General features: G+C 40.2%; 1 protein-coding gene across 1 annotated transcript in view; it reads right to left on the bottom strand.

Moving 5' to 3' along the window:
* Window positions 1–14490: 14490 nt before the first annotated feature.
* Window positions 14491–18818, bottom strand: part of LOC121941708 (voltage-dependent T-type calcium channel subunit alpha-1I-like) — a 215496-nt gene continuing 211168 nt past the window's right edge. The window contains exon 37 of the mRNA XM_042484560.1: window positions 14491–16667. Coding sequence (XP_042340494.1) covers window positions 16023–16667 — 645 coding nt within the window. The 3' untranslated portion in view covers window positions 14491–16022. The remainder of the gene's footprint in view (window positions 16668–18818) is intronic.

An 18818-nucleotide genomic window follows, 5' to 3' on the forward strand; every position in this document is an offset into this window, starting at 1 on the left:
ATGTAAAATTTCAACATATATGCTTGGGTAGGTCAGAAGCACACCTTCACAAAAGGAAACACTCTTAACCCAGGTCATCACTTATCGCCACTTTGTTAGTGGACTTCCACATCTACAAATTAGGCTCTAGGTATCTATTTGCATCTGCTGGTGATGTTCTGGGATGCAGTAATCAACACCAGGATGTCAACCAAAGTACATGGTCATAAAGGAAGCAAACGCCGGGCTACCAGTGGAAAGTTTATCATACTGCCATGCCAGGTGCCATCTGGCTATCATACTGTGGCAAAAGGTGGTGTTTGGCGTTGGTATCTTACGCTGAAATCTCAGACAAACGTCAATAATTGACAACATCAGAATAAGATGGGATGGCTTTCCAAACCCTCTCTGGTGTCAAAGGTCACATAACTGCTTTATTATGGATTGAAATTGCTGAGAAAAGTGATGGGATCCATAATAAAGCCATAATGCCCTCTTACAGCACGTGATTAACAGTGACTCAGCAAGTTTTCATAATGATTCAATTTAATACATTTTTATTAATATTCTCCAACATCTGTGGTCGTTTGCAGTAAAGTAATCGCTGGCAAAATTTTCCATTCCCTAGTCCCTGCCTCCCTTAGTTACTGTTGCTATGCTTGGATAGTTAGCTCTTGTATCGTACAGTGATGAGTGAGCTGAGAACATTATCATATTATTCTGACATAACTCTGCATGGATGTTAAGATGCTACAACAAGGGAAACATGGGCTTCAAGTGACACAGAAATTATGATTGCACTGTCATGCTTGTCAAAATGCCTCCTTCTCCATATGCGTACACACAAACACATACACACACAGATACAATCTGTCCGTGGAGGAGATAGCGACAAGGATGTCAAGATGTTATCATGATGTTCTCTGGGAGTCATTATCATGTAAATTGGGGGCAAAGCCAAACAGAGGACCGACCTAGTGACCCTCTTTCTAATTTAGCTCCCCTGGGCTCGACTCCCAACCCAAGACTGATGCTCATGTCTTTTCTGTTCAGATGCAACAGGGTTACCGCGCCAACAACCAGCTACCACTCTCCTCCCCCTCCTCTTATTCTCCTGTCAAGCCATTTAGCCTGGGAATTACAGTTTAGCTGGAATTACAAATTATGTGATGGGATATACACAGTGATGCCCTAAACTCTCAATCACACTGATCAAGCACACGCATGCACGCACACACACACACACACACACACACACACACACACACACACACACACACACCTCCAGTCCAGTTCCACTTGAGAGCCTACAAAGTCATTTCAGTAATAACATGCTTCATTTTCAATCTGCCTCTCCCCCTCTTCAGCCTGCTTACACCTACATCCATGCTTTATATAAAGTCACACTGGCACTTAATACATGCATACGATTAGCGTTTGACAGTGAACTTTTGCACCACATTAAATTCATTCGATTGAAAGGAACTGTTGCAATCAGAAAAAAAGCACTCTTGGGGATTAAAAAGAAAAAATCTGACTTCAACTTCTGAAATGGATGTTTCCTTCTTCCCTTTCAAAAATGGTAAATTCATGACATTTACATAAATGATATATGCATAAATAATTTTTTTTTATGCTGAGACATGAAAGGTAGTAGACACTTATTTTTAAATTTCTGAAATTTTACTCCACTGTCAAAGTTGTTAATACCACATCAGTGGGATGCTCACATGCACTCATGTGAACATGGTGAACACACACACTCACTCAAGGTACCAATATCTGCAGCATCAGGTGAAATTTTCACTTTAACACCTAATGGTGTGAATGCATCTGCTCAGAAACTGTTGGCATGTATGTGTTGACAGGCAGAGAAATAGATGCTAGAAGTGGAAATCATGAACTGCTTGCTGATTTGTATCGTCTCATTCAATGAAGAGATTTTCATGTTAAAGAGTAATTTGTACTTATTCTTAACCCCTCTAAAACATGCACACACCAGTGGCACCCTCAGAAATTTTTCACTGGGGTGGCCAAATTTGATCACGTAAAATATTGGGGTAGCACACCAAAACCAAAAGATGATTTTCTGATGCGAAAATGTAAATGACCCAAGCCAGAGCCATTGTTTCCTTTGTCCCATCGACTGTATATAAAGATGGACAACATGACAGCTCCCCCCAAGTGAAGATTTTCAGTTTCGATCATCCCTGGTACCTGGCTGCAGTACAGGTCATAAAGCCCTCCCCTCTGTGTTAATGAATGGGACACGGGTCAAACTAAAAACTCAAAGAACACGCCAAATACATTTTTCCCAAAGACGTTTTCTGTCACTAAAGGTAGCTCTCATCACCCTGATGTTTGTTCAAGTGATCGTTTTTCTGACAAGTTTGGTTTTAATGACTTATTTGATTTTACAAAAAGGGGATTTTGAGCCATGATCAGCTATGGCAGCTAATCTGTGCACCAGCGTTCAATGGGGATGCTCACAATTGGACGGACTGGTGTTTTAGCGGGAACTCCCCCAACACTGAAATCGCTACTGCACAGACCCCGGCTCCGAGTGTCCCCGGTGCAAGATGGCAGTCTATAGTTTCTTCACTCTGGGCTACTGTAGAATCATCTATGACTTTATAGATAGAAACAACTCATTCAAAGGTTATTAAGGCACATCACTTCATATTTTCAGGTGATCTTATTCAAAAAAGAAAATATACTGATTATATTATATTAAATTTCTGACGATATGTCACCCTAAATCCTACAAACTGTACCTTTAAAGACAGTCATGTGGACCTTCAATTATTGCATCGGCAATTGTATCAGAGTGCCGTGGCCCCTCCTGCCGCTGACACTCATAATATCCATGTCTAGCTTCAGTCTCTTTGCACAAATGCTTAGTAAAGTAAAGCTGCTGGTTTGGCCCCTGTATGTGACTATGACTGACTGTGCACATACAGTAGGTCCATATGTGCATGAGTCACTGCATCTGTCTCTGCCGGCACTGATACAGAGGCCATCACTCTTCTATTGTCTCCCGGTCCTCGTGCACTGCACACACTGATGTGCCAGACCGTGCACATGCCTGGCACCTCCACACAGCTCATCTTTAAGAGCTTTCCTCCCATTGTGTCCTCCCGCTCTGCTCTGAATGTGGCATCGGTGTGTGAGCTTTAAGTTAAGCCTGAGCCGGAGATAGGGGAGGTAGGGGTGGTAATTGCATGTCGCGCTCTGCAGCCCCCTCCTTTTTGTGCCCTCCTCGGCCTCTTACTGTGCAGCAAAGCGCAGACAGAGAGGAAACACACGTGTAGCCATTCCTCTGATTAATTGGCTATCTACGTCTAACCAGTTCACTCTCTGTGGCCTAATTACGTTTTTTTAATGGGAATCCGAATTAAATTGAGAGAGCTCTTATCTTGTTATTGCACTGTAAATTCTATCAAGTGGTCACACATGGTTTGTCAAGGATGTGTGTCCGTGTGTGTGTGTGTGTGTGTTCAGTCCGATTCCACCATGACTAAAACTACTTTTAGTATAGAGATTACAGCGGCTTGTATCACTCCTGACCCTGTTGCTACCTATAAGTTTGTCACTTTGATTTCAAAAGTGAAGATTTTGTAAACAAATTACATTTCTGGTTATATTTTTATTACTAAACTATGTGTAGGATTGGCTCATTTTTCTAAAGGGGGTAATTTTGTAGTTATCACATTATGTTCTAATCCACTGTTGGAGCTACAAAGTCACAGATGGTTGGCTTGGAGCTGGTTTTGAAAATTAGCTTGTGGGTTGGATTCTTTACTTTAAATTATTCTTCAGAGGGAAATATTTTCAAGAGGCATTCGAGGCAATTAATTCTCATTAAGAAGAGCAAGTCTTTTGGAAATTAAGCTGTTTGCTCAAGTGACCAGCTGGGCTCGAGTCAATGAGGCTGTGAAGAGGGGCATTTATATTTGTGTTCAACAGGTCCTCATATCTGAGCAGCAGAAGAGCTTGTTTGCAATGACGCCTATAACAACATATATGAGTGTTGGAGAGTACCTGTGACAGGGACACATAGCATAAAATCTGGATACCGAACCGGGATATGGCGTCTTTAGTGTTAACTTCTCAAAAATCATAAAGGTGGTGATCATTTGTGAAGACTATCTAGCTGAACAAAACATGTACAGTAAGTATGCTAAACATTTGTTTGCCACAGAGCTTACTTTCTACCTAAATCTGAAATCCAGTGGGGCTTTCCCATTTTCATAGAAGGAACATTGGTGATGTTAAAACTTCTGGGTTGGAATTCAAATAAACACAATCTCTGCAGCACTCTGTACTGTTCACAATAAACTACTTCCACAGTCAACCTATATGTTTTTTATGGTGGAGGTGGTGGGGGGCTGTCACTCATGTCAAATCACTTGTTACTGAAGCTGCGTGGCATTTAACATTTAAGGTGACAACTCTTGTTCGAACATTTTCTTATTAAGGTTCCTAATTAGGAGGCTCTGAAGCTCACTGCGGGTGGCCTCTCCTGAAGTGGCAGGTACAAAGACTTAAATGTGCCGCTGCTGATGGAGACTTTAAGTATATGCTGTGAAGGCTGGTCTGAACAGGCACACCCATACAGAGCAGCAAGAAGCAGATGTGAAGCTCTGAAGGCCTCACAGCTGTTCAACATCTGACAACCTGCAACAGCTGGCGCCTGCCGTCTTCCTCAGTGTCCCAGTGTGGGTGAGTGGTTCGAACTTTTAGAGATGACTCAACGATTAAGGGCTGGATTTTATTGAAGAGTTGTCTATTTTTGGACTTAAATATGGCTCAGAGAAAAGATCACTCAGTGTTTTGATTAAATGTTTTTCCTGTCACTTGAGGTTGTTGATATGGAAGCCAAGGAAGAGCCATAATAAAAGACAAGGGTCAGTTGTCCCAAAACTTGTGTTCGACTGCTTAGGTTGCAAATCGGGGAATAAAAGGATGAAAAAAGAGGTCAATTCCCAAGTTTAAATTTGTTGTTCTTTTAATGTCCATCCTAGATTAATTTTGCGACATTTGTGGTTATTGTCCTAACAGCAAGTGGGGTCCAGAATTCTTGGGGCAGTAAACACGGTTGTGGCTACACTGTGACCCCATATTTGCCAAATTCTTGCAAGCTGTTTGGAAATATTCTTGTCTTAATGTTTAAGGTTTGTGTGGTTAAGGTCTGGTTAGATTTAGGTACAAAAAACTCATGGTTAGGGTTGGAAAAAGATCATGGTTTGGGTTAAAATATTCCCATCAAACATGGAACGTGAAATTGGTAGTTCTCGCAAATCTGGAATTACCATCTCAAGAAACTGGCTGCACTCTTTGTGCAAATTGTCAAAAATGCATGAAATGTACTGTTTGCACAAGCTACTAATGAATGAATGTAATAAAATCACATGCTACATTATTTCTTGTGAGTCCCTCCTAAAAAGTCAATCTGAATCGAGCACAGGAATGGTGGACTCCACGCCACTAAGGGGCCTTTGCTGGTGCCAGAATGCAACCTCTCCTGTCGCCGTGTAAACTGTCAATGTGCGGATTACGGTTACGTCATGGCTGCACTTTGCGCATGTGCATGATGCTTGTGTGGTGTGTCATTACAAAGTTACAAAGCCACTGGCTTGCATGTATACTACCATGTTTTCGGTTGTTTTTGCGGATCTGTGTAAACGAGGATCGTTTTCATGATGTTATCATATGAACACAGATTTCTTTAGATGCGACCACTGAGGTTGCCTCCCAGTGCTGTCAGTGTTCAGCAGGGAGAAACTCCAATACCAGTAACATCAGCTCCTGTATTGTTTCCCTCATTGTGGTTTCTGCTTGTTATCTAAAAGCACCTTTACAATGAAAACATCTTAAGGTAATTACTGAATGTAAATACATCCAATGGCTATTGCTGAAAAGTTGCTGACCATAAATGGTTAAAAATGTTGTTTAATTAAATGGGATATGTACAAATCGTGTGTTTAGTTTGAATTCTAGAGATCTACAAAAGGCAACGTGCACCAAAATGTTGATCTCAACAATTTGCAAATAATATCACATTAGAGTTGAGACCGTGTGGCTTTCCCGTCCTTTCTTTGGAGTCCACCTGTTGGCTAAAACTTTGCTGAAACAGGAGTGTGTTTTACCTTCAGTCGCTAATTGTGCTGATAAATCTAACCAGACTTCTTAATGTTTTCACAGAAATCTGTATCTTTAAAAAGACAAAAAATACACTTGTTCTAATAAAATACTTCTTAATCCACTTGAATTATTGTAAGAAAATATGATCTTAAAAATAACTTAACTAAATAACAATAGCTTCTTATGATGCAATTTTAATTTTGCGGTGAATTTTTTTTTGCGTTTTTTTTTTTAATTGTTATGTGCTGTCCTGTAAGCAACATGACTTGTCTTTTTTTTAATTATTACTTGTACAGAAGTTTGCAATCTTCTGTAAAAGCGTTCACTTAATCCATCAGATAAACCACTGATCACTCATTCCCTCCATTTGGCATGACTGACATTTCCATTTTATCTACCATCATCTATCATACATCTAACCGTCCTTTGTCAATCTGGTCTCAGCCCGATTCCTGGTCTTATTCAATTGATCTGGCTCTCATTACATACTAATGAGTTTGGAGATGTCTTTGATCAGGGTACAGATGTCCCAGGAGGCTCTCAGGTGTGAGTCTGCAGAGGAATCTCGGGTTGAGGTTTGCTTTATGCTAATTCTGAGCTGTGGCACGGTTTGGCACAGACTCGAGCAGTATCTTAAAATGTGTGTGTGCAGAAGCTTAAACAAGATCGGCTTTGCTGGCAGCGAGCGCTGACAGTCTTTCCTTGTCCTACGACCACAGAAATGTTTGGTATCTTGTGAGCATTGAGCTCGTGCATAGGTGCCCTGTTAAAAAATACTGGTGACACAGTTATTATGAAGCTTTCCATTACTGTCATGTTAGATTACTGCTTCACTGCTTGCTTCTTATGGCAGAGTTATCACAACAGCCCACATCTGCTGAGTTATTCTGATCAAATACTGGTATGGAAATCTAGTTCTTTAAGACTGAGCCAAGAAAAGAGTCTGTAAAACAAAGTGGAATTCTGTTAGTTCAACATGACAAAAGCGTCAAAGAAAAATGGCCGTCCCTCAGCAGACATTGGCACCATGCCTCAGCTCCGGATTTTCCATTGTGTGCCAGCTGTGTTTCCGATGATGACGACTAAAGGGATGGCTATGTTGGTCTGTGTCCAGATTGAGACATTTTAACAATTTTAGGATAGATTGCCTCAAGATTTGGTCCAGACATTTATGGGGTGAATCATATCATCTTCGGCGATTCCCAGACTTTGCATGTAGCACATTTCAATTTGTCCAACAATATGGTTTTTAATCAATTAGACCAGCAAAAGTAACGATATTTTTATCACTTTGTGTCAACTGCATTCAGAGTGATGCTGACTTTCTATAATATTACATTAACATAATATAAACATATAATAATATAACATAATATAAAATGGGGGGTGATGGTATGCTATAATAGTATGCCTCTGACCTCCAGAGGCCCCAAAAATTCCAGCTCCACTTTATATTAATCATATTTTGGTCATTTTAAATAACTGTAAATTTGCTTGAAAAGGATCTTTCAGCATTTTTTTTTCTTTTCTTGAGGTCTTAAGCTGTAAAGGGACAAAATATTGGTCTTACATGGTGCATTTTCCAAAATTAATGGGTTTAAAGCTATACTATGCAGGATATCCTATGAAAAAAAAAAAAGTATGGACTCATTCAGAATAAATCCATCACTTCAGACCCACTCTGCTTGTGTTTCCTAAATTTCTGTGTTTGGGATGTTTGTGCACAGACCCGCATCAACCCCAGGTGAGGTCAGGACTTTCTAAAAAGGTACCAATGAGGCGTCAGACCATAAGCAGCAGGCATCCAAAAGACACAACGAGAGGCCAATAAATGTGGGGTTAGCTTTTAGTTTCACTTTTGCATGTGAGCCTGTTCACAAACAGTAACCAGAAATACGGCAGTAAACCATTTATTTGTCGGACACAGAGCAACATAACCTGGGTGTAGGTAGTTTTCAATACAAGAGTATTTTTCAGAGCTTTAGGCGAAATATAATTAAAGTGCATTGTGTGGTCTGCGGTGAACACTGCACTTTATGGGTACTTGAAGGCGTCGGAGAACATATGCAATGCACAGAGAATGGAGGGAGGGGACCGCAGCTCAATTCTGCCCGAAGGCTCCCTACTGTTTTAATCAGGCCATGCTTACAAATGTAAATGTGTTCTTATCCATACAAAAGACAGAAACTATATAGGTGTGACTGCACCCTTTAAGTTTGCCGAGGTGGTTAATAATAATCTCCATACATATTCCATGTTGGTGCCACATGTCTGCTGGAAGATTTATGAGAAAGGTTCCGCCGCTTTGTTATCCGAAACGGGGAAATGAGCAGAAAATAGAGTTAGAATTAATTTCTATGGGGGTTTATGTGATAGCAAAGCTGTGTCAAATATTTTTTGCCAATGACATTTCTTTTGGAGTTGGCAGCTCGGCGCTGTAATGGCCCTGGCCTGGGTGAGATCAGAGGAGAAAATGAGAGATGAAAGGCAGCGAGTGGCATCAGAGGGGAGAGTGGAGGCGCTTAATGTGGATTTGAGTGTAACTGAGGATGGATGGAAGAATGAAGGGTTAAAATATGGAAAATAAGAGGAGAAAGAGAATGTGCACATGGGAGTGACACATGAGGGGGAGCAGTTAGATGAGCCTCTTATACACTGCTGTAAAGTTTTTGGTTTCTTCGATTTTTTTGCAGGTGTAACCTACATACAGCATGTGAACATTTAACTTCAGAATGCCAACATGCTCACAATAACAAAGCTTATATGCTCATTCTTAGCATGTATGTTTTCCATGCTCACAATCTTAGTTTAAAATCTGAACTACTGTCAATGCTCTCCTGCGCTCATATTTCACCTGCTCGCTCATGAGTATTTTTTCTATTTGACAGTAAGTGGGCGGACCCGGTCGCTGTAGTATCCTTACAGAGAAGCAGTAGTTTTAAATCCGACAAAGGGACTTGTTGCTTGCTGCTAACTCCGGGAGTCTCTCTTTGTTTAGGGGAGGCTTCTGGGTAACATGTAAACACTGGCGTGCATATTCCGCGAGCTCTTGTTGGTTTTACGCGAGCGTGCATACGTTTACACAGCTCCCATACTACGAGCTACAGGCTACAACAAGGCTAAAAACACGACACCACTGACATCATTCAAAACAACTTGGCACATTGGGGCTTCAGGACACTTGGATTATTTCTGACGAGCAGTATGGAGACATTTTGCATTAGCTGTTTGGGAGATGAGTGCAATATCTTTTCCCCGTGAACCTCCGACAGCATTTTGTGGACTATAAAACTTCACTCGCCTTTCCATCAGCATGAGGGTGAGTAGATAATGACTGAATTTTCATTTCTGGGTGAGCTATCCCTTTAAATCTAAAGTTAGTGCTGTTTAACTGTAACATTACATAACTTACATACCTATGTACAGCTGTTATAAGGTAATGCTACATAATCAACATTTGGTCATCACACACTGACATCACGTAACAAACTTTTTTTGACCCCAAACATCTTTTTCTCCAGTGGAGGAAACAAATGCATGTACAAATTTTCCAGATAATGGGTGTTACGTCTTTTCACTCAAACCCAGAAATGATAACCTGCTGATTCTAGAAGAAAAATCAGGGATCAGTAAAGTCAGTAGGGTTCATGCTTTGGGTTTTATCAATAAGTGCACTACATTGCATGGTAATTCTTCCAGTAGTTATTGAGATATTTCATTCTAGACCAAAGCAGACCAACAGAATCACATTGCCATCCCTACAGTCACTATTGAAGCTTGCATGCTAAAGACAGATATACTGATGCTGAGAATTACAAAACAAGCAGTGGTTCACCACATAACCATATTGCTTAGAAGACAAGAGCGGAAATAAACAAACTAACCAGAAAGAATGAATGTAGTGTCTGAAATTCCCTGGTAACAACTAGGTCAGAGGATAATCAAACGGCCAACATTATGACCGCCGAGCTTGCAGCCTCCATTATGATTGACTTTGCCCTGCTTAGAGCTTTTCTGTCTCGGAAATAAATTCATAACTTTCCAAAAAACAGTCAAATTCCCTTCATCTTACAGCGCCAGCAACCAAAATAAGCTGCAGGGTTTCTTAAAATCCAACACAGTTTCCAAAGCAACCAGAGTTTTAAGCAAAGGAAAAAAAACAACAACCCCAAAATATGAAATATGAAGCAGTAATAGCAGAGCTCAAATCTATTGTTTACAGTATACCAATATTTGTCGAGGAGAGAGTATTTCCCAGGATCCCCTCAGACTAAGTACAACAGAAAAGACAGCAGAGAGCATTTCTTATTGTGTGTGGACAGCACAATGCGAGCTGATGAATATGTTCGCTGAGCTGAAACTAAAAAACGCTGGGGGTGAAATACTCTTCTTCAGAGCTATTTTATTTTTATCCAGGTAAAAAAGAATTTTGTATCAAAGAATCAAAAGCCTGTGTGACTTATTAGAAGCAGTAATTGCTCTAGATCCGCAAACGACGTCACGCTTTTGATGCTTGAGCTGCTATCGCTCCTTTGATCCAACCCAGAAAGGAAACCAGAAAATGTTTTAAGTAGTAGACAGTTGAAGACGTTAGACTGTAGTCTCTGTTCAGGAAAAATCGCAGGAAAGTAGAGGCAGGCAGTCAATGCATTTGATCAAACACAAAGAGGGGAAAATATGCCAAACAGCAGCATGCGGATGCTTTGCTCCTGCAGTCAGTTTATCTGAGGATAAGAGAGAGAAAGTGAGAGTTTTTGACAACAGCTGCTGCTCCATTAGCTGTTTGGGCCACCCAGGTGCAGCTGATATGCTCCCTTTATGTGTTCCTCAAAAATACTGTATATACTAGTTACGAGAACATGGACAGCCCTCTAGGTTTTTGGTGAGTTTTTGATAACTTTATGGAATAAAGGGGTAGGTTTAAATGCGTTTATACTTCTTCCTGCTCCCTTTTGCACATCTGTAAATTGATGCAATCTGCAGATGGAATTCATTATGTCCTTTTTTTCCCTTTTGTTGATATGTTTTTACCTTTTTTCGTTGTATTTTACAAGTTCAAATAAAGACATCAATCAATCCATTGATCAGAGATATGGGTGAGAATAACAATACTGCAATGAATGAAAAGATCCTTAATACAAGCCCAAAACCAAATACTTTCTATATGAAAACGTCTGGTCGCCATACATTCGAGTGTACCCAAAAAGTTCTGTCAGGACCAGCGCACCCAAAGGGCCAAAAAGAGCTAAGTTTTGATGAAAGTGTTTTCTGAGGAAAAACAAAACAAGTTCACCACCACCGTGTGCAAAATATGAGACCCAACATAGCAGTGCATGGAACCACGGTGCTGTGCTGTTGGCCGAACCTTTCCATTTACCTTTTGTCTCAAAGCAAGAGCGCCATGACTGTCAAGATCGGCTCAGATGCTTCCTCAATTACAGAAAATTGGGTACAAAGGAGCCAGACGAATCCTCTGGGTGCAACCTGACAGTTAGGACAAAATAGGACAGTTGAACTGTAATTTTGCACAACACAACCTGTGTCTAAATCAGCTCTTAAAAACACTTAAATGTACATAACAATGCATAAAAAGTTGTATATTGTATACCATAAATTGCCAATGTGTGACACACTGGTGTTGCCAGCAGTAAGTGGGTATCTGGATGTCACACTGTCTCTGGTGATGTCAGTACATGGCAGTGAAGACTGTAAAAAAGGAAAAAACTAACTTTAATTTGACAAAACTGTCCAAAAAAGTGGATTTTACATAGTTGTCATTTATTTCAAAAACATGTTGTAAAACATAATTAACAACTAGGGAAGAAATGTCTTCAAAACTGCCAAAATTTTGAAAATGGAGAAAAATGTCAAGTAAACTATATTTATAATTCTCTTAGTTAGCCTACATATATTAAATTTAATTTTTTACTTTGCTTTTTTTTGGTCACTTTATTATAACTTTTTACTAATTTCTTGCAAATGTTTGGGCCATTTCTTGTGAAACTGCTTGTCACCCTCCCATGATTTTCAAAGAAATCAAGGCAACATGTTTCAAAGGGTTAAAGGCTACTTTTCCAAACAGTTTGTGCTCCTCTTCCTCAGCATCTTTGTTGGCTGTAATAAGTAGGTGTATGGAAGACAGTCGAGGGCCGAGCTCTGTGCTGCTTCAAGGTTTCAGAACTTCATTAACTGTTGAGAAAAAGGACAGAAATAACAAACACTTACCTACTTCAAGGCAAAAACATCAGTTTAAACCCCAGTCTAAATTATTCATTCAGATCAATTTAATTCAACAGGATGCCAGTAGCAATCATTTTAGATATTTGCAACTCACCATTTCACTTGGGACACTAGTATAAATCACCCTTTTGGACTGTGAATGAAAAAGGACGAGAAATCAAACATTGAACTTTTACAGAACCTTGAAAAAAAATCGTTTTAAAAGACAAACTTCAAGAGTCAGAGATTGAAAAGCTATCTCACTTTTATATGACACTAGAATGACATTAAGGAAACAGAAAAGAACAAAAAAAAAAATCACATGCATTTTTGGAGAAAGAAAAATCCGATCTGGAAGATGGAAAGGGGGAAAGAGAGAAAACGCACACTCCAACACTCTGGAATACATGAATACATCATCGTCCTTTCAGTGACCTTTGAATCTCTGTGACATTTTATTCTAATACATGAATTCATAAATATAATCTTCTCTCACCATATTGTCTATCTATACGAGTCTCATACATCTAACTGTACATCTACTGTAGCATATTGCATATCTCGAATGGGAGGGGGGCAGTCAATAGTCATTTAATGCTCCGGCTTCCCTGCGGAAGGGAGATAATACAATTGAAGGGGAATAACAGGGGAATGAAGACAAAGTAGAGGAAGAGATAAAGACTTCTGTCTCATCTCTGCTGAAACATCCTGCAGTGTTTTGACATCTTTGTATTTTTTGTGGTATGTATGTGTGTATGTGCTTCAGTGTGTGTGATGCTGTGTGTGAGTGCATATAGGTCCACCTGAGGTCTACCTGCTATGAAGGGTCATTACAAGTGCTCAAAGTTACAAGTTACATCAATCTGGACCACATTGCTTTCTGTTGTATAGGGTAATTTCTAAAATCTTGCTACACTCAAGCAGACCTGAGTCAAATAATTATTTGGGTTTAATGCAGCAAACAAAAATAAGTATGAACTCCATCCTCTGAATCCCTGGGAATCTAAAACACTGACCAAACACTGAGCCTACCCAGTGTTTCACACACCAACCTCAGGTATATTATCACCTGCTACTGCAGAGTATAATCTGGGCCATTGGATGATGGCAGAGGACTATAAAGGCAGTTTGATGTCATTCAGTTTGCCCTGAATCTCCAGACTGGAACCGCAGAGCAGCACATGCATTTATGTCAACGTCCACTCTTTAATTTCAAAGTGGTGTCAGCGCTTCTGGATATGATTCAAATAAACAGAGCTGCATTTGGTGTAAAATAGACTGAGGCCACATTTAGACAAAAACGGCTTCACTAAAAACAGAAAAGTCTTTCCTTTGGGTTTAAAAAATAATATTCTGCGTTCATTTGATAACATTGTGAGAACAATCCTCATGTACACGGATCCGCAAAAGCAACCAAAGATGCTGCAGCATGCATGCCGGAACAGTAGTTGGCGCTGTAACTTTGTAATCACACACAGTAGAAAAACAGCATGCACATGCATGAAGTGCAGCCGAGACGTAACCGTTCTCACAGGATCAACGCATTGTCAGTTTACATGGCAACAGAGGGGGTTGCGTTTTTAAAAGATTACACTCTGGAACACACTCTGGTTTCAAAAGTTTGCATTTTCAGGCCCCCAAACACTGTTTTTGTGTGAATCAAAGGCCAAACTGCAACAGAAGCTTCATGTTTCATGCAGGAACTGGGCCTGTCAATCACTGGACTGATGACATGGCTGTGTTGCCATGAGGGTAAGACTGCTGGTACCAAAAGACAGGCTCTTTGTTCAAAACAAAAGTTCCCTTACAGTCGTTTCACTCGGTGCAACATATACTACGGGATGTCAAGACTGGGTCTCAATGAGAAAAAAAAAATACATGACTTTGACTTTCATGTGATGATAGAAAACACTTGACAATCAGATTGGACAATGTAAATTCATAGTCAGGGACAATCAACATGCTGACAATGACATGCTAGCATATTAATCTTTTGCAGCTATAATGCTTCATCATTTTAGTTTAGCATGCTCACATGCCAATTAGCACTAAACACAAAGTGCACTAGGCTGACGAAAATGTCATTCACTTTGCATGTTTTTTGTTATTAACCAAAGAACTGGAGAAATTAAAATGACACGATGAGAGGAAAGTTATTAAAAGTTTTTTGCCAATCCATGTCTTAGACTGTTGAGATCTGTCAATGGATCAGAGACCTTTGAGCTGCTGCTGGTGCTGCATGAAAATTTAGAGGTTCACCAAAGGTTGTCGAGACACCACGAATGACTGTACAAAATTTAATGGCAATCCAACACTTGAGATATTTCAGTCTAGACCGAAGTGACCGACAGACTGTTAATGCCATCCATGGAACCATAAATGCAAAAGTGGAGACCCTGTGGGTGTGTTGCACTGAGGGAGAACCTGAAGAACTCAAAGAAAACTGGGTGACATCAAACCATCTCCAAAACAAGCTTTTTTTTACCTCCTGCCTCGTAAAGTATGTTATTGACATGTAGGAATCATTGCCACCCATTCAACATGTAAGTGGAGGGTGAAGCAGCTGGAAGTCTTTTGATTTCTGGGGTATGATTTTAAAAATCTTTTTAAATTTGTTAAATATGTTTTTTTTTAGGAAATTTGAAATATTTTCTGAGAAATCCAACCAACAGTGACACATCTCTCTTACTTATATATTATAGGCATCAGAATGCTGAATGTACCTAAAACACACTCTTCAACAATGTGTTATGTTAGCAAAAGATTATTTGCCATTAGGTTTTGGCCCAGGTCTGCACTCAATACATTTTAGCCCTTTCATGGGTATGTAGAAAGCACAAAGAGTCCACTCTGAAAGTAGCCAACGCTCCACTGACAACCCACATGTATTCTCAGCAGCAGTCCCATATCCAGTCTTCTATTCAAAGACGCCCTTTTGTCAATTTTCAGACTTGCCAGGCTCCTTGCTTGCCTTGGTCTCCCTTTCCCTCACACAACGGAGACAGACGTGTCTACATTCACATAACTTCAATACACTGAAGTTGAAAAAGGAACACGGAAAAAAATACGACCTTTCAATTCTGTTTCCCACCGAATCTGCCAAAGAGGAAAAAAGGTTGGTCGATGCTACTGTTAGCGATGGTTGTTACAAAAAACACTGTACAAAGTTCAGTTCTTCCTCAAAAGAAGCGTCAGTTTGCCATCTGTCCGATTTTGACAACACTGTTTTTGCACAAAGGTTGAGGGCACGTTGGGTCAAGCAATTTGTGTTTTTGAATTTTTTAGCAGTTTTCATATAAATAACATCATGTCCATCAATTGCTGCACTTTTCAGGCCTGTCTCTCTGATACCTTTCCGAATATTCTGTATTTCAGGACTGCCACGTCTCTCAAGGTTGAATCCCGGTTATGCCAAAGGGCTAAGCCCCTTGTTGTTATTGTTAAGTCCTTTCAAAGAGCGACCACATATCCTGCAGTAAAGAGAGGATGCCAGAACTCAGAAGCAACTGTCTTCTTTTGAGAAATGACTGATCCCAAACAGCCAGATCCGAGGACAGATGTGAGAGAATAGTCAATTCAAAGAAAAGAGATAACCTTTACTAAAAGTCTCTTCTTGTTCCGTTTAAGGTCCAGAAATGCAAATTGTTAAAGAGTTCCACTTCAGAGAGGCAACAAGTGTTTCATCTATTTTTCCTAGAGCTGGAGTCTGTGGGCCGGCTGATGTCACTGTCCTCCTCCTCACCTCTTGCACTCCCCTCCGTCCAGGTGTTGGACAAATAACCATGAGCATCTATGCCGCAGAGATGGCGAGCATCTTTACTCCGTGCCAATAGATTGGTTTGGTCCAGCGAGCCTGTGCTGTTACATTTCTTCACCAGCGGGGGCGCCAGAGAACACGGGGTTAGAAGCGACGTCAACGAGAGGCTGTTCAGTGTTTCTGACAAGTGTTCGCTGTTAAGGGTCTGCCGGCAGCCGTCCCCACCCGTCCCCGTGCCCACGTCCTCGTCTGAAGGGTCCATGGAGTCCTGCCGGGGGCAGCCAGGACTGGTGCTGCCACCGCCGCAGCTGCTCTGGCTCCTCTGGTGCCCTCTAGTGGCTTGGAGGGTAAAAGTAGTACTGCGTCTCTTTAGTAAAGAGTGGCCCTGGTCTCCTGTGGCCGGTCCCTGGCGGTGTAAAGGGTTGCTGGGGAGGGGGCAGACGTGAGGCATGGGGAGATCCAGATCTCGAGGTGGGGACACGCTAAAGCTGAGTCCTTCTTCTAGAGTGGTCTGCAGGCTGCCTTCTGAGCTGCCTGTGGCCAGGGAGGAGTCACTGTGGGATGGGTGCTGCACACGGAGGAGGGAGGCGGAAGAAAATGAAAAGAAGCAATCAGTCTTCAATCGGCAAAAGATCACTTTTATCAACACGACATTTCAAATAACAACAGGATTAAGAATAGCTAAGACAGACGTTTTAAAAGATAATAATTAATCAGGTTTTAAAGTTAATCCCATTTGCGTTGCCCAAACATTATTACTTCCAACCCGTCAAATACAGAAACTTGATCAGTGGCCTTAGACGTCAAACTCTGACGCTCCAGTGTCAGTTTTGGATGCCCAGTGACAGCAAGTAGATATACCCTCATTACATGCAGCAGGATTCCTACAGCTTATAGCAAGTTAGATTTACCACTTTTCAGACTTTTCAATGATGTCAACAGAATTGGGAAATACTTGGTGTTTGTTGGCAAATTTTCTTGGCAATTTTTTGTTTCTCACTCTGAATGTGGGATTCCACTATCTTGATGCCAATTGTGTCGAGTTTACAAAACTTTTGGCATAAAATGCACAAAATCAGTTTTAGCCATGCTGCCAGAATCTTCTATCAATTTCTATTGAATTTGAAAGTTGATTGAATTTGAAAGTTGATCCTATGTAAAATATGAATGAACATGAGCGCCGCTATCCTGATCTGCGTGACGGTAATGAAAGAGGCATTCAGTGAATTAATTTTAAAAAAAGATGTTACCAGTTATTTTGAGATTTTACTATTTAACTTCAGAAAAAAAATCCTACTTCCCATGTCTTAGCAGTTTTAAGACTTTTGAAGTACTGTTTAAAAACATTAGGACCTTATTTTCATTGACTTCAATAACTTTTAAGACCTTTTAAGCATCCACTGGAAACCTGATGCAATGTCTTTTTAAAATAAACATCCATTTGCATAGGAGATACTCAGTTTCTGCTTGTTAAATGCATGCAGTCTCTTCACAAAATAAACTTCCAACATCAGTTTCAATTTCAGGTTTTCGTTTTTAGGTTTCGGCAATAAAAAGACATGCTTAAAAATACATTATGGTTTGGCTTGAAATTAGACTGCTTGTTACAAACCTAACATCATGTAACTCACATCACATGATATATTGGTGTGATTGAAATGATTCAGTTACTTTTGGTTTAACACAAACAATGGCCTCTTTATACTACAACAGTCACTTATAGTGTTAAAAAATGATGCCACCTAATCTCAATCAGACACTAAAGGGTGCCCAGATGCTTCTGTATCTGACACTGAGGGCTACTGATCAAGCATTGGTGTTTAACAAGTTGAGAGTGAGACTAAGTTGGTTTTGCACAAATTAAATTAAATCCTGGATTAGTAAAATGCAGCTACATAACTAAAACTTAAGTTTTTATCATTGGTTAAATCTCTTAAATAAAATACTGAATGATGTGTATGTCACTAATGGGAATCACCAAGATATACATTACTCATCCAAACAGGTGCAACAAGGGAGGGATATAGATGTCAATCAAACACAGCCTGTTCTTGCCCTCACAATCGTGAGAAAAGGTCAAATCAAGTGAAAATAAATAAACAAATAAATAAAAATACAATACCTGTGTGAGCGAACCGTTGGCATTTCACACAACTAGCGCTCAAATGTCCCTTTTTGAAGTCCCTGTCTTGTTGAAGCAATGGTGTCAATGGAGAAAAAAAAGCTCTAAATATCATTCTGCTAGCTCCCATCTTTGCCAGCTGGTCCAATTTTGTCATATTTCAGTTCAAATTGATTCAAATGTTTTCCTTATTTTGTCCAGGGACTGTGCTCATTTTGCTCTGTCCGTGCAGCCTGTCAGTGCAGCGATCGTTAAATTTTTAATTTTTCATTTTTAAAGCACTTTAACAGTCTAAAGTTAAGCAGGGATCAGAGATTAAATTGGAGTTTGAAAAGGTGAAGCAAAAGAGCATATTTTATATTAAAAAGTTTGGATAAAACAAAAATATCCCTGATTTAAAGTTCGGCCTGATTAGTGCAACCCACCCAATGTGTCAAATTGCATTTGTTTCACTGAAAATGTGACACCGAAGCAGGAGGGTGTTAGTCATTACTCCTAATCCCAGTACAGTTACTGTCACACTGTCAGTACAAAAGACCACAGGGGAGAGTAAAAGATTATGTAAAAGGAGAAATGGTGGCAGATAAAGGACCAAAA

The sequence above is a fragment of the Plectropomus leopardus genome, chromosome 4 (genome assembly GCF_008729295.1).
Source record: "Plectropomus leopardus isolate mb chromosome 4, YSFRI_Pleo_2.0, whole genome shotgun sequence".
Lineage (NCBI taxonomy): Eukaryota > Metazoa > Chordata > Actinopteri > Perciformes > Serranidae > Plectropomus > Plectropomus leopardus.